This window comes from Nyctereutes procyonoides, unplaced genomic scaffold, assembly GCF_905146905.1.
Source record: "Nyctereutes procyonoides isolate TBG_1078 unplaced genomic scaffold, NYPRO_anot_genome, whole genome shotgun sequence".
Lineage (NCBI taxonomy): Eukaryota > Metazoa > Chordata > Mammalia > Carnivora > Canidae > Nyctereutes > Nyctereutes procyonoides.
The window spans coordinates 23,987,347-24,001,508 of NW_026575146.1; the positions used below are offsets into that span (position 1 = coordinate 23,987,347).

At 43.5% G+C, this 14,162-nt stretch overlaps 1 protein-coding gene across 2 annotated transcripts in view; it reads left to right on the top strand.

Annotated features, from left to right (window-relative positions):
* The window catches only part of DCBLD1 (discoidin, CUB and LCCL domain containing 1), a 66,164-nt gene that overhangs the window by 48,772 nt on the left and 3,230 nt on the right, over positions 1 to 14,162 (top strand). For both annotated transcript variants that reach the window (XM_055310483.1, XM_055310484.1), the window contains exons 6-14: positions 1,383 to 1,516; positions 5,770 to 5,810; positions 6,807 to 7,016; positions 7,419 to 7,543; positions 7,818 to 7,965; positions 8,065 to 8,172; positions 10,364 to 10,448; positions 10,684 to 10,733; positions 11,616 to 11,735. In XM_055310483.1, coding sequence (XP_055166458.1) covers positions 1,383 to 1,516; positions 5,770 to 5,810; positions 6,807 to 7,016; positions 7,419 to 7,543; positions 7,818 to 7,965; positions 8,065 to 8,172; positions 10,364 to 10,448; positions 10,684 to 10,733; positions 11,616 to 11,735 — 1,021 coding nt within the window. The remainder of the gene's footprint in view (positions 1 to 1,382; positions 1,517 to 5,769; positions 5,811 to 6,806; positions 7,017 to 7,418; positions 7,544 to 7,817; positions 7,966 to 8,064; positions 8,173 to 10,363; positions 10,449 to 10,683; positions 10,734 to 11,615; positions 11,736 to 14,162) is intronic.

The following is a 14,162-nucleotide window of genomic DNA, read 5'->3' on the forward strand; positions in this document are numbered from 1 at the left end:
CATTTTGTACCCTAAGAATCTAAAACAGTGATAATCTATTTAAGAAAAGAACATTCTGGAGAAAAAAAAATTCCACAAACTGCCTATTTAAAGATCACTATCTTATTCTCATCTTCTAATTCTTCTCCAGAATCAAGGAGGATAGTATCTGCATCTGTCTTTCAGCATTTTCATATTTCTTCTCTGTCAGTAATTCTTGCCCTCTTTTAGCTATGATAGCCATTATTGCAAAACTGACTCATTTTTCCCAAAATCTGATCTAGTTTGGAAAATATACACCCTGTAAATCAAAGATCACAGAAGATCTCGATTTTATTGCAACCGCAACTATTACAAAATATGGTTGGTCTCGGTGGTCCCCCAGGGTTTATAACCTAAATCAAGAGAATTTTTCCACTGCGAGTACGGCAGCAGCATGGCCATTAACCCGAAGAGAAATTCCCAAGTCCAGTTATCAAGATATAATTTCATGAGCTGCTTTTCTCATTTCAGCATTAGCCACCACAGAGAAGTGAGGCATTGCTGAAATTTATTTAGAAAATGTTTCTCAGCCCCTCGTCCTGGGCTGACCTGACAGACTGATCACCCTCCCATGCAGGTCTGTGCCCATGGGGGCCTCAGGGCCCAGGCACCCATGGAAAAGTTTCAGTCCTTCTCCAGCCGCACTTCTAGTGGGCCAATCCCAATCCCAGGGCCAACTGCTAATCAGCCAGTCAGGTGCTCCTGCTCACTTTGTCACTCCGAGGCAGCAGTCATGGAGGACTGAGCGGGTGCCAGCCATCTGCCACTTTCAGAAGAGACTCCAGAAATGAGATGGAGGCTGTGGGTCCTGGGTTGCTCATCCTCATAGCTCCAAGACCTTTGTGAAGTTTTTTTGTTGTTGTTCCATGTAATGTTCCATGGCTGACATCACTGTTTTGCTTTTGGTGCCTTGTTCAATCTCTGAATTAATCATAAGATGAAGCTATGGTATGGAAGGTTCACCTTCTCAAATGGTCCTTAGTAATGAGTATCTGGTAAACCAAATGTAAGACACTGATTAGTTATCTATGTCTGTTGAACAAGCCACCCCAAAATTTAGTGGCTTAAGATAAGAGCCATGTTATTTGCTGATGAGTTTGTGGGGCAGCAATTTGGGTTGGTCAGTTCTTCTTTTTTTTCTTTTAATTAAAAAAAATATTTATTGATTCATGAGAGATACAGTGAGAGAGGCAGAGGGAGAAGCAGGCTCCCTGCGGGAAGCCTGATGCAGGACTCGATCCCAGGACCCCAGGACCTGCTGAAGGCAGGCGCTGAACCACTAGGCCACCCAGGTGCCCCCTCTCAGCGTATTTTAAATATGTTCTTGAGTAGCTGTGAATGATGCTGTTGCTGTATTTCAGACCTCTTTATTGTGCAAAGCCGCCATCCATGCAGGAATAATTGCAGACGAGTTGGGTGGTCAGATCAGCGTGCTTCAGCGCAAAGGGATTAGTCGATATGAAGGAATCCTGGCCAACGGCGTGCTCTCAAGAGAGTGAGTACCTTGTCTTTTGTTCTGAGTGGAAGGTCGCCCCGAAGGCATAATTTATCAGCTCACAAGTTTGAAGGGACAGTGGGCATCTGATACCAAGGGTTTGTCGCCTGGGAAGAATGTGCGTGAGGGCCTAAAGCAGCATTTATGGTGACTGTGGGCAAGAGCAGCGCAGCAACAAAACAGCTCACTGGTTCTGCTGACAAGTACGTTAAGTGGCACACGTTGGAAGCTCTAGGGCAACGCAGTGCTTCTACCCTAGATGTATTACGGGGAGAGAATAAAGGCTATCCCTTTTCAGTTCTTCCAGTTTTAGTAAATTATTGGTTCTCTCCAATATTACCAGAGATACTGAAGGAGACCGGGCAGTCAAGTAGGCCTCCATAGAACGACCAAGCTTCCCAGGAGCTCCTGGTGATGGATAATACTTGGGAAGTGGAGGGGAGAGCGGGGGGCTTTTGTTAACATTCACCCCTCTGATTGCTGTCACCCTCTGCTCTTTTAGCTTCCTGAGGAAAAAAAAGTATGTCAATTGTTCACATGTTTTAAACATTTCAACCTGGGCTTTTAATGCATTTAGGTTTCCTCAGTTTGTGGGGTGGAAAACAAGAGCTGTTAGGACTAAATATAAACCCGCCTTGTGGTCCAGGTGTCTGCTCATAGAAACAGGCAGCTTGGCGTGGGCCAGGGGGAGGCTTGCCTGGGTGGGTGCCGTGGGAGAGAAAGATGATCCTGAAGCTGCTGTGTTTATCTCTAGCCCCTTCCCTATCAGCCCCCAAAATGTCTCCCTGCCACCATGGCCCTGTGTTTTTTGGACAGGTTGTCATGTAGTCTTGGTCTCAGGAATACTGCACAAGACAGAGGTGACTGGCATTTCAGGATCCAGAAGTAGGGAAACGTAGTCCAGGACCTGTACCCCTACCACGCCCTAGTCTGTATGGGGGTCACCACCCTCCCCTGCGCCCCCACCCCACCGTGGCGCCCTGGTCCCTGCTCCTGTGACACCATCGTGTTTCCCTGCTCTTGATAGGTTGATAGGTTCCCTGGTTAGCATAAATATAGTGACGCTGATGTCACTGTGAGGCAATTATACAGTAATTTTTTTCCCTCCCCTTCTACTTTTTATTTAAATGTATTATGGCTGGTTGAGCGATATTGTGGTTCAAATAGGGATTCTGACTACAAGGTGTAATATTGTTTCTGTGGGAAAATGTATCATAAATTCTCAAGAACCAATTGATGAGCTCACAAGTAAAGTTAGGGACTAAAGCCCATTTCTGGATTGGGGTGTTGGCCTAAGCTCACAGGATGGGGACTTAGAAGCAGTGGCTGCAGTCGGGGGAGAAACTGGGTAGGACACATTCATGAAGGAGGCCTTGGCCGGGTGGAAGGCGGGGACCAGGCAGGCGGGGGACACAGAGCAGAGTCAGGGCCCGGGGAGGGACACCAGAGGGGTTACGGTAGGCAGCACACCCTGCTCTTGTCCAGGCCCTGGCTGGAGGGTGGCTGAGGAGAAAAGGCAAAGCTCCCACTGGCAATTCTGAGTCGGGGCTGCAGGTAGGGGTACCTGGAGAGGGTGTTTGAGCCCGAGTCTTTCACAGGCCACGCAAGTGATGCTGCATGTGATCTGTGGAAGGCAGTCGCCCACTAAGCACAGGGTGTGGGCTGCACTCTGATGGGAGGCTCACTGCTCTGTGTTCTTGCCTGCTGTGGATGGGGCTTCCCTCTGGATAGGACTTCTCACTTTGAGAGGCCCCACAGTGTTCTTTTCATTCTGTGTGAACATTCAAAGACAAATCAGTCCCAAGTTTGTGCCAAGGTTTAAGATCTAAAAGCTTAGTTACAGGGGCACCCAGGTGGCTCAGTGGTTGAGCGTCTGCCTTTGGCTCAGGTTCTGATCCCGGGTCATGGGATCGAGTCCCCATCGGGCTCCCTGCAGGGAGCCTACTTCTCCCTCTGCCTGTGTCTCTGCCTCTCTCTCTGTGCCTCTCATGAATAAATAGATAAGATCTTTTTTAAAAGATAAAAATAAAAAATAAAAGCTTAGTAACAGTACCTTTAGAACTAAACCCTTACTCAAATAAAATTTATATGTGTATGTTATAAATTCACTTTTATATACACACGTATTTTATACATACATATATGCACGTACATATATGTACTATGGATAAAAATGTATGCATACATGTACTATATATACATACACGCATATGTACATGTATCTTTTCACTTTTGTATTTGCCTCAAACTTTTTGAAACATAAATATTATATCCTGATTTATTTTAAAAGTGATTACTTATGCACAGTAAGCTGTAAACATCAGCGTGATCTTGACTTTTGAGGATCTGGTTTTGGTTACATTTTTTATGGTTCAATGTATTGATACTAGGGGACCATTTCAGGAAGATGTCATGCTGGGGCCTAGATTTGTTGAGCGCCGTGTCTCCAAATAGGAACAAAGAATTGACCTCTGGTTTTAAGTCTGTTTTTTGTTTTTAAATCTCTTGCCTATGTTTATATACATCTTCGTGCTTCTTTTGTAGAAAAATAGGATCGTAAAAAGTTTAACTTGTACTACTAGGATTTTATTTTACCTTTTGAAAAAAATTATTTAAACTATTAAATAGAAGCAGACGTGTTCTCAGTTACTTCTGGGCTTAACACAGATGAAGTCACCTAATGGAATTTGAAATTAAATAATGATGCAAAGATAGGAATACAGAAATCGAAACCATTAATGAATTAGGAAGAGTTTGGCTCTACATTCCATGCAGTTATTTAAACAAATTTTTGATGTTTGTTTTGGTGGGAATAGAAAGTCCAGAATTATATCAACGTCCCTTCTTCCTTCCAGCTCTGATTTTGCTTTGGCTTTTTGTACTGAGCAGAGTAGAGTGAACCACATGCGGATACATCTCTTCCAGTCATCTCAATTCCCAAATCTTTAGGGGGCAGTTGTTTTTATCTGTGCTGGTTTGCTGTTGGGGAAGCACTGTGCCTGCGGTCATTGAACTTCTGTTCCCACACATGCTTGTTTGGTGTTCAGGAAAAAACATAGAAGGAAGCATTGCCGCTGAGGAAGAAGGAGTCCCTAAAGTAAATATCTAGGGTTCTTCTGGGATTCATCCGGGTCAGGTCACTTCCTTGATTGGAGGAGACCAGAATGGAATCAGGAAGAGCGCCTGACCTCAGACAGAGGGTGAAGCTCAAACCACCAGCCGGGAATGCTTTTCTTTCAGTTTACATCAGCCTATTCTTGATCACTTCTCTAGCCCTCTGGGAACGCTGGCAGTTCCAGGAATCTGATTGAACTCATTCACCCTGATGTGTGAATGCTTCAGAGCTCCAGCCTCCTGGGGTGTTTCCATTTTTAAAAGAGGAGGCTCAAAAAATAAATAAATAAATAAATAAAAAATAAAAGAGGAGGCTCATTTATCAATATAATTCTCTAAGTGGTTGTATTTAGTTAGTTTAATAGAGTCAAATGGAAAAAAAAAAAAAAAAGTATTCCAGCTGATAATGGAGAAAAGCCAGGCAGAGAGCTTTTAGGTGCAGAGCCCTCCCGGTGGTGTCTTCCCAGGGTTAACTACAGTTATCCTTTTTTCCATAACCTCTCTTGTTCAGCAACAACAAAATATTTTAGCGTCTCATGGCAGTGGGAACAAGTTTAGGTGCTCCAGGTTGCTGCAGTATCAGGTGGGCTTATTTGGGCAAAATGTCAAGTGTAATAGCAGGAACGTTAGAAAAAAAAAATGGAAAAATCAGTCAAGTAGAGGCTCTAAATAAATTAATAAAACTTTGTGAAACAGCAACTTTCTTTAAAAGTTAGGAGAGCTGCATCTTCACCCCAGCTTGGCCTCGAACTGTGAATTTAGGCAAGTGTCATGACCCCCGAGGGTCTGCATTTTCATGTAGGAAATGATTTGTGCCTGCATTGTATTCAGTGCAGAGGTTATAATGGAACCTTTATGCGGAATGGCAGGGCCGGGAGTCTCTGCTTGGGACTGGACACAGAAGAAGATAAAGTCCCTTCCAGGAATTGGGACTACCTGGTACTTCTAAACATTGCAACAGCAGCAAAGCTTTAAATGGGAAGGTTCCTATACTCTTGTCCAGACTTTTTCTGGGCTCTTTGTGATTTCACGGTTCAGGACCCTCTGTCCATGGTTGCCATCTCTAATTCAGAGTCAAACATTTAAATTGAGATCCCGGTAAGCAACTCACCTCCTCATGTCTGTGTTTGTTATTGCAGTGGTTCCCTGTCAGACAAGCGATTTCTCTTTACCTCCAATGGTAAGGATCATGCCTTTTTTTTTTTTAAGAACTTGATATTTTCTAATCCCCAGTGGTAGTTTATTTTCCCGTACCCCTCTGATGATCTAGTTTAAAGGATTGTATTTTTGTTTTTGCCCCCCACCAATCCCAGAGCACCAAGTACGCTGTAACCTAAAAATACCAAGACACTAACTCAATTGGCATGAAGTAGAAAATCCTTTTTCTTTATCATCTCAGCTGTCTCAAACTTTTGGCAAAAAAAGAATGAAAATTCGAAATAGCATTTATTTTAAGATAAATTCCTTTATGTTAAACTTTAACAGGAAAAGCTTTTAAATACAACGGTTTGATTTGTGGTTCTCTTGAATAAAATGATTGAACATGAAATATGTTCTGTGTAAATAGTCTCTCAGCCTAAAGTAAAATATTGCAAGGAGAACAATGTGAATGTGTCTTCTTTGTCCAGGGAGAGGAGTGTGGCCTTTATTTGCTAACCTCCACATTGTCTTGGACATGGTAAAATTCAGGTCCTGAGGATGACGTTGAGTACAATTTACTGATCTTCAGAGCCCCTGGATGTCCCTCCTCTTCAAGGATACGGACAATAGAGTCCCCTTTGATCAAGTGAGAAGAACTTTCAGCATTTTAAACCTTTAGGACACATTATACTTTGCTGAAATGAGTGTGAATTTATAAGTTTAGAAAGGAAAACCTATGGTGGGAACAAAGAGATGTCATTCCTAGGGGGGTGTGACTTCAGTGAGGTCCATTAAAGAGAAAAGCAGCAATTGCCAGAGGCTGCAGTACCAGTGAGTCAAAGAAAAAGTCTGGGTCACTAAAAAAAAACTAGTACTTAAACAGTTGATTTGCTATCAGAATGGAAATAAATCCACTGGATAATTCTAGGTGAAATGGAGTACTTTATTTTTCCCCCCTCTCATTTTGTGTTTACATCAGAAATACTCTCCGCTTCCGGCCTTTTTGAAATTTTTTAATTTTTCTTTTTTTTTTTAGGTTGCAGCAGATCATTGAGTTTGGAACCTGACACACAAATCACAGCCTCTTGGCAGTGGGTCAGTGAGATGGGAGAACAAATTCACTGGTCCCCCGACCAAGCCCAACTTCAAGACCAAGACCTGTCGTGGGCAGCAGGGGATGGTGGCAAGAACCGCAAACAGCGAGAGTGGCTGGAGACCGATTTGGGAGAGAAAAAGAAAATCACAGGTACAGCCTCACCAATGCAAGTGACCGGAGGTTGAAATTACGTTTTAGACCTACAGAGGTGCCTCTTTCTGTCCCTCCAAGGACTCTGTGTCTTTTCTAAAAGTAACAAGCCTTCACACTGTCTCCATGGGAAGAACCTGTGCGCAGATTGTAAGTGTGGATGTATGGATTAGAAAGCCCACACCTCAAAGATGGAACCTTCTGCTGGCGTGTTGTCAGTGTGGAAACACTCATCTGTGGTCAGGTTTCTAAATGCAAATAAGAAAAATTGGCCTGGAAAATGATTTAAGATTTCAAGTGAGGAGAAAAAAAAAAAAGAAAGAGAGAAAAGACACCTGGAATTGTAATACATGCTGTATATAGTTTTTAAAAACTAACCTATCAATAATATTTTCTTACAAGGGATTATGACCACAGGATCCACACAGTCAAATTTCAACTTTTATGTTAAGAGTTTCGTGATGAAGTTCAAAAACAACAACTCCAAGTGGAGGAGCTATAAAGGAATTGCGAATAATAAAGAGAAGGTAAGAGAAACTTTGGAGGAAGGAACTGAGAGGGAGAGTGGTCTCCAGATACTTTTATCCGTGTGATTCCAGAAACCAGAGCTGCAGCACCACCCTAGTGAGGTAACTTAGCCTTTGTTGGCAAAGCCATATATCTTCACTAGCAAGCATCTCTGCAGAACCGCAATGGACATAGAATTCTGGCTTTGGTGTCATACAAGCAGGGAGGAGGGGGTGGGAAAGAGTTAGAAACTCCCTCCGAGCCTCTTCGGGTAAAAGTTATTTGTTTCTACAGGTGTTTCAGGGCAACTCTAATTTTCGGGATCCAGTGAGGAACAATTTCATCCCTCCCATCGTGGCCAGATACATTCGGGTTGTCCCCCAGACGTGGCATCAGAGGATAGCCTTGAATGTGGAGCTCTTTGGTTGCCAGATTACACAAGGTGTGGGACCAGGGGCAGGTCAGCGAGTTGTTTGATTCTGATCATGCCCTTTCACAGATTGTTACTAATGTGGTTTTTCCAACATCTCCTCTGCCTCAGGTAATGATTCATTGGTGTTAAACAAAACAAGTCCAAATACTGTTGGTTCATCTGAAAGAGAAGATGAGACAATCACAAAATCCATCCCCTCTGCAGAAATACCCACAGGTAGAGCAGTTACTGTTTTGTGGTTTCCTAAGGGGCATAACCGGACTCCATCTGATTATTACAGTCACTTCAACAAAACCTTTTTTCTCTGTCATGTGAATGTCTTGAGTCAGATGGCCCAGAGGTAGCTGCATAAGTATAAAATGAGGTATATCCACAGGAGGTATATCATTGCAATATTGTAAGTAGAAAAAAGTAGTATTTGCCCTTCAAACAATAGGTAAAGATTTTATGGAAAAATAATAGCACCTCCACACAATGGAATACTCTGCAGGTGTGAAATACTCTGCAGGTGTGAAAAATAAATGTGTAGAGGAAACTCTCTGAGATAACTTTAAAAAATATGCAAAGACCGGACAGTCTATATAGCACTCTACCATTTGTGCAAAAAGGGAATAAAGATTGAATACACACACATATATATAAATATGTACACATATATGTGTGTGTGTATATATATATATACATATATATAATATATATAAAATCATTGCAATATCTCTGGAAGAAGGTCAGGAAACATAATTTGGCTTCCTGTAGAGGAGGAACAGAGGTAGGAGGGAGACATTTTTATACTTTTTGAAGTTTGAACATGTAAATATATAATCTATTCACATAATAAACATTAAAAGGACATTTGTTTTTTCAGAATATAAAATGATTTGCATATTAATTTATAAAATTCAGAAAGATTAGAGATATAGAAATATGAACATAAAAACAAGCCATAAATTAGTATCCCTAGATAATCACCATATTCCACTGTATGCAATCAAACTATATATTTTTCTTTTTTTTTAATAATTTTTATTTATTTATGATAGTCACACAGAGAGAGAGAGAGAGAGAGAGAGAGAAGAAGAGACACAGGCAGAGGGAGAAGCAGGCTCCATGCACTGGGAGCCCGACGTGGGACTCGATCCCGGGTCTCCAGGATCGCGCCCTGGGCCAAAGGCAGGCACCAAACCGCTGCGCCACCCAGGGATCCCGCAATCAAACTATATTTATCTATAACTTTGAGAAAAAAACAGTAGCCTGCCATATATTTGGTCCTGTAGCATATCTTTTTTCACTTAACATGGTACTATGGGCATCTTCCAATATTATAAAGTAGTTGAAAAACACAGTTTTGTTTATTTATGAATTGATAGTCACACACAGAGAGAGAAAGAGGCAGAGACACAGGCAGAGGGAGAAGCAGGCTCCATGCACCGGGAGCCCGACATGGGGTTCGATCCCGGGTCTCCAGGATCGCGCCCTGGGCCAAAGGCAGGCACTAAACCGCTGCGCCACCCAGGGATCCCCACAGTTGTTAATACCTTTGTGTTTTCATATGGATATACCATCACCTAGTTAACCAGTCCCCTGTTGTTGGGTGTGTAAGTGGATAGATTTTTCCCAAATTTCCACTCTGGTAAATAACACTGCCATCATTTACATAACTTTTGTTCCTTTCAAAGGTTCTTATCCTCCCCTTTCATGAACTACACATTTCCACTCCTGATCATCCCTTTGTTTTCTTCTCAGGGATCACAGATAAAGAAGGGTGGACAAATATTTCTCCTTTAGTGTGCATAGTTTCTACAAGCTTGGGGCCTGCTTTAGTATCTGTTAAAGCGACTTCTTTTTTAAAAGTAGGAAGATATGGTGTTCCGTGCAGCAGAGTGGAAATGCTGCTTGAGGTCATCAGGCTGCATTTCCTCTTAGTCCACAGCTCCAAAGCCCTGGTAACGGAAGCACAGGGAAGCGCAGGGCTCAGCTCCCCTTCCCTGCTCCCGCCACCCGCCAAGCTCCTGTTATTGTCCAAGCCAGAGCCCTCCCACCATCTAGGAGAACTGGTTCCTTGAGCCAAGCACCTCCTGGTCAGCCGAGTGGGCCGGCTTGAAATCTTCCCCCTGGATCCTGATTTTGGAGTCGTATATTGTCCAAACAACAAGCTCAGAGTAAATGTGAATCTCTGAGGACCATCAAAAATTGCCCTTTTTGGGAAAAAAATTATTTTCCAAAAACTTGAGCCAGGATTTTGAATCCTCTCTTGCTTTCTGATATGAGGCAATGCCTAGCACATACTCACTTCCCCCAGATATGAATGAAGGCACTCAAGACCTTTCAAACCAGCGTTCAGTCTTAGATCCTGAGGCTTGGCTGCAGTTCATTTCTGTTGTAATGTGGTGGCTTTCCCCCCTCCTAGGAATAAACGTCACAGCTGTTGCCCTTCCACTGGTGCTCTTTGGCCTGCTGGTTGCTGGAATGGGAATCTTTGCAGCCCTTAGAAAGTATGTAACTTGACATTTTACAATTTCTTCTCTGATTATGCAAATAATCACAAACCCAAAATATTTGCTTTTCAGATCTTCTTGTGTAGAAAAGCTGCATTGCTTTGGCCAAGATAAAATGTTAATTTATGCTTTAAAAACAAGTTGGGGAGGGGTAGAAAGTATCAAGCATTCTTCTATAAACAATACTTATCACTTGGAAACCTTTTCAAGTAGGATTCTTTTGTCTCTGTAGGAGGAAGAAGAAAGGAAATCCATATGGATCAGCTAAGGCCCAGAAAACAGGTTGGTTTACAGAAAACTCTATAGTTTTACTCTATGGTTTTATTCTGTCCTAGAGAAGGGACAGGATCTGCTGATTAAAAGCACAATTAGGTCTTTGGCCCACACTCATATGGTTTAAAAAATAAGATCCATGGCCTTTAAGTTATTAGCAAGCCTAAAAGGAATGGAATATTGTGTTTTAATCTCTCTATTTTAATAGAGAGTTTTCATGGCCAGTTACGTTTACTTTTGTTCAGCATTGTCCCATCATTTATCAACATTCTTTTTTTTTTTTTTTTTTTTTGGCCACTGGAGTTTAGGTCACCACACTGCCTGTCATCCAGGAGAAGTTTTAAAAGCCCCCTTTATTTACAAAGTACATTGTCCAGCACGCTCTGCATCTCCAGGCTTCCTCTGTATTTTCCACTCTGGGGGAGCGAAGGAAGCACCAGGCAGGGTTCACGGTCAGGTTTCAGAGAATCCTAAGGACTACAGGATGCCCAAGCAATGAGTCAGCTGTGGTCCAGAGGGAGGGCAGGACCCCTCAGGATCTCAGGGGCGCCTTGGGACACCAGATGTGTTGACTTCTCTGAGGCATGAATGTTGTGTCCGTGCAGATGATGGAAAACCATGCCCACGTGTGTAACAGGGATAATCTGGGACATGACGGGTCCGCAGACACACTTGCGAAGGCAGGTAGAAAGCGTGGTTGGAAGGGTGTTTGCTGTTGTTGTAACGACGTCAGCATGCTGCTCCTGCTACATGCATGTGACGAGCTGCGGCCCTGCATCTACAGCCAGCCGGCAGAACCCCCAACCCCTGCTCATCGAGGAACATATCATGGGCCGTGCACGTTAGGCTGCTTCTGGGGTTTTAGGTTGTTTCGTGTTATCTTTCTTCCAGACTGTTGGAAGCAGATCAAGTATCCCTTTGCCCGACATCAGTCAGCTGAGTTTACCATCAGCTATGATCATGAGAAGGAAATGACACAAAAGTTAGATCTCATCACAAGCGATATGGCAGGTAAGCGTCAAGCCTCTGGGACAGCGCCCTGACGTGGGAAGAGCTGCTGAGGGGGCTGGGGAGACCAGGAGGGAAATAAGACAAAACCCTTGTGTTTTGGGGGCCCAATACATCAGTAAAGTGGACAGTCTTCCTTCTTAACTCTGCAAGGAGTCACTAAGTCCCAAACGGACCCCAAGATATCTCTCAAAAGTCCATTCAGAGGAGGCCATTGCCCATACGGGAGCTATAGCGTGGCTAAAGCAATGGCCCTGAGGCACCACAACAATCTGGAAACCCTTGATTAATCTGTTAACTAACAAAGAGAGACTGGAAAGATGAATTAAGCACAGCTCCTGCCCCTGTGGAAGGTGAGACAGGACATGAAAGAAGCCATCCAGTGTCAGAATGGCCTGTGTCCCTCATAAGCCATCACTGAGAGTCAGGCTTCTCAAACTGTCCTTGGGGAAGGATGCTTTTTTTCCTTCTTCTTTTTTTTTTTTTTTTTTTGTCTTTTAAAAAATTATTTCTCATCGTCAAGAACTGATACCTTTGTAAAATACAATACAGTTGATCCCTGAACCAAGGGGTTTAGGGACACCTACCTGCTGTGCAGCCACAAATCCTTGTGTAACTTCTGACTCCCCCAAAATTTAACCACTAATAGTTTATTGTTGACTAGAACACCCTACTGTTGACTCCATCCTTACAAACAACATGAACAGTTAGTTAACACATATTTTGTATGTCATATGCGTTATCTATTGTGTTCTTACAATAAAGTAAGTTAGAGAAAATAAAATATTAAGAAAATCATAAAGAGGAAAATATACTTCCAGTACTATACTGTAATGAAAAAACATCTGCCTATAAGTGGACACACGTAGTTGAAACCCCTGTTGCTCAGGGTCAGCTGTATAAATTAGCAGTAATAATGGCATTTTTAAAGACCTACAAAATAGAAAACTCTAATTCTTTTATTAGACTCAACAGACATAAGGTGACTCTTGCATTGCTGTTGAGTTTCTAAATGCTGTCAGTTGGTGTGCTTGGCTTTTTGCAGACCTGTGTCAGTTCTCAGATATGTAGGCGTCTGCAGGCCACACTTGGAGGAGCTCAGCTTAGCTTCTCGCTACCCGAAGTGCATTCTGAGGACTGGCAGCATCAGGGAACTTGCTAGAAATGCGGGCTTTCAGGCCGAGTGCCCCCGGGGCCTACTGACCTGGGGAGGCGGTGCACGTAGATGTCAAAGTCAGGAAGCTCCTGGTGGGAGGGTTGCTTGAGCCACTTGGGGCAAAGAGAGCATCCCTCCACCCCAAATCCATCTTCTTATTCCTTCCCCCCCAACAGCCCCTGACAATTCTAGCGCTACCTCGTAGGTAAAACGAGGGGAAGGCAGACTTGCTTGTCTGTCCTCTTCCTTTCATTTTGTCAGCTTCTGCCGCAGCCTGTCCTCCTTCCCTACTGTATGGTCCTTCTCCGGGCCTCACTCCCTCTACTGCTCAGCCACAGTGTCTCCTCAGCAGCCTCACCCACCCACTCCAGAGCTCCCAACAGAGAGCCCTTCCTCGCTTTTTGGTCAGTGCAGCGGCTAAGCCCAGACCTCCTCCTTGTCCCCAACAAGTCAGTAAGTCTCACCTGCTGGACACCTGTACCTGTGAGGGTCCCCAGTTCTTCAGCATGTCTAAAACTGAGCGCAGTTCCTAACCCTCCCCCCATGAATGCTCCATACATTCCACTTCCCAGTGGCCTCCCCACTGTGCATCCCAGGCTTCTGGGCTTAACATCCAGGAAGGGGGCCCTGCTGGCTCCCCTCTTTCTCCATACCCCACAGTGTTGGTAATAAATTTCGCTGATTCACATCTCCAGTGTGTGGCCCTTCCAAGGCTGCCGCTAGACTCCTAGTGTGTGACTTACACTTTTTCTTTTTGTCTCATTTTTGACCTTTCCTTCTTCATATGGCTGCCAGGTTACCTCCAACTGTGCCAGTCTCTTATTTAGACCTCTCAGTAGGTTTCTAGAGAAGTAAACCAAACTTGCTAGCAAAAGCACTCAGTATCCTCTCTGATGGGCATACACTTGGGGCCTGAGCTGGACTTCTGGCTCCACTGGCTGCTAGCCGTGACCCTGGAGCAGTGACTGCATCTCAGCCTGCTTCTGTTTTCCGTTTGTCAAATGGAGGAAAAGTCCCTACCTCACTGTACTTTTTTTTTTTTTTTTTTTTTTAGGATTTCACTAACTGATATCTTCCTAGCTTAGAATACTGCCTGGCACAGAGTCAGGACCCAATGAATTAATGGGGGCTTTGTCATTATCATCACCTTTATCATCGGTCCCCAACCTACTATTTGGGTCTTTCTATTCCATTAAACTACTCCATGCCTGTCATACTTTGGCCACATCAACCTTGGACTCTCTCCGTGTTTTTTTTTTTTTAATTTTTTTAAA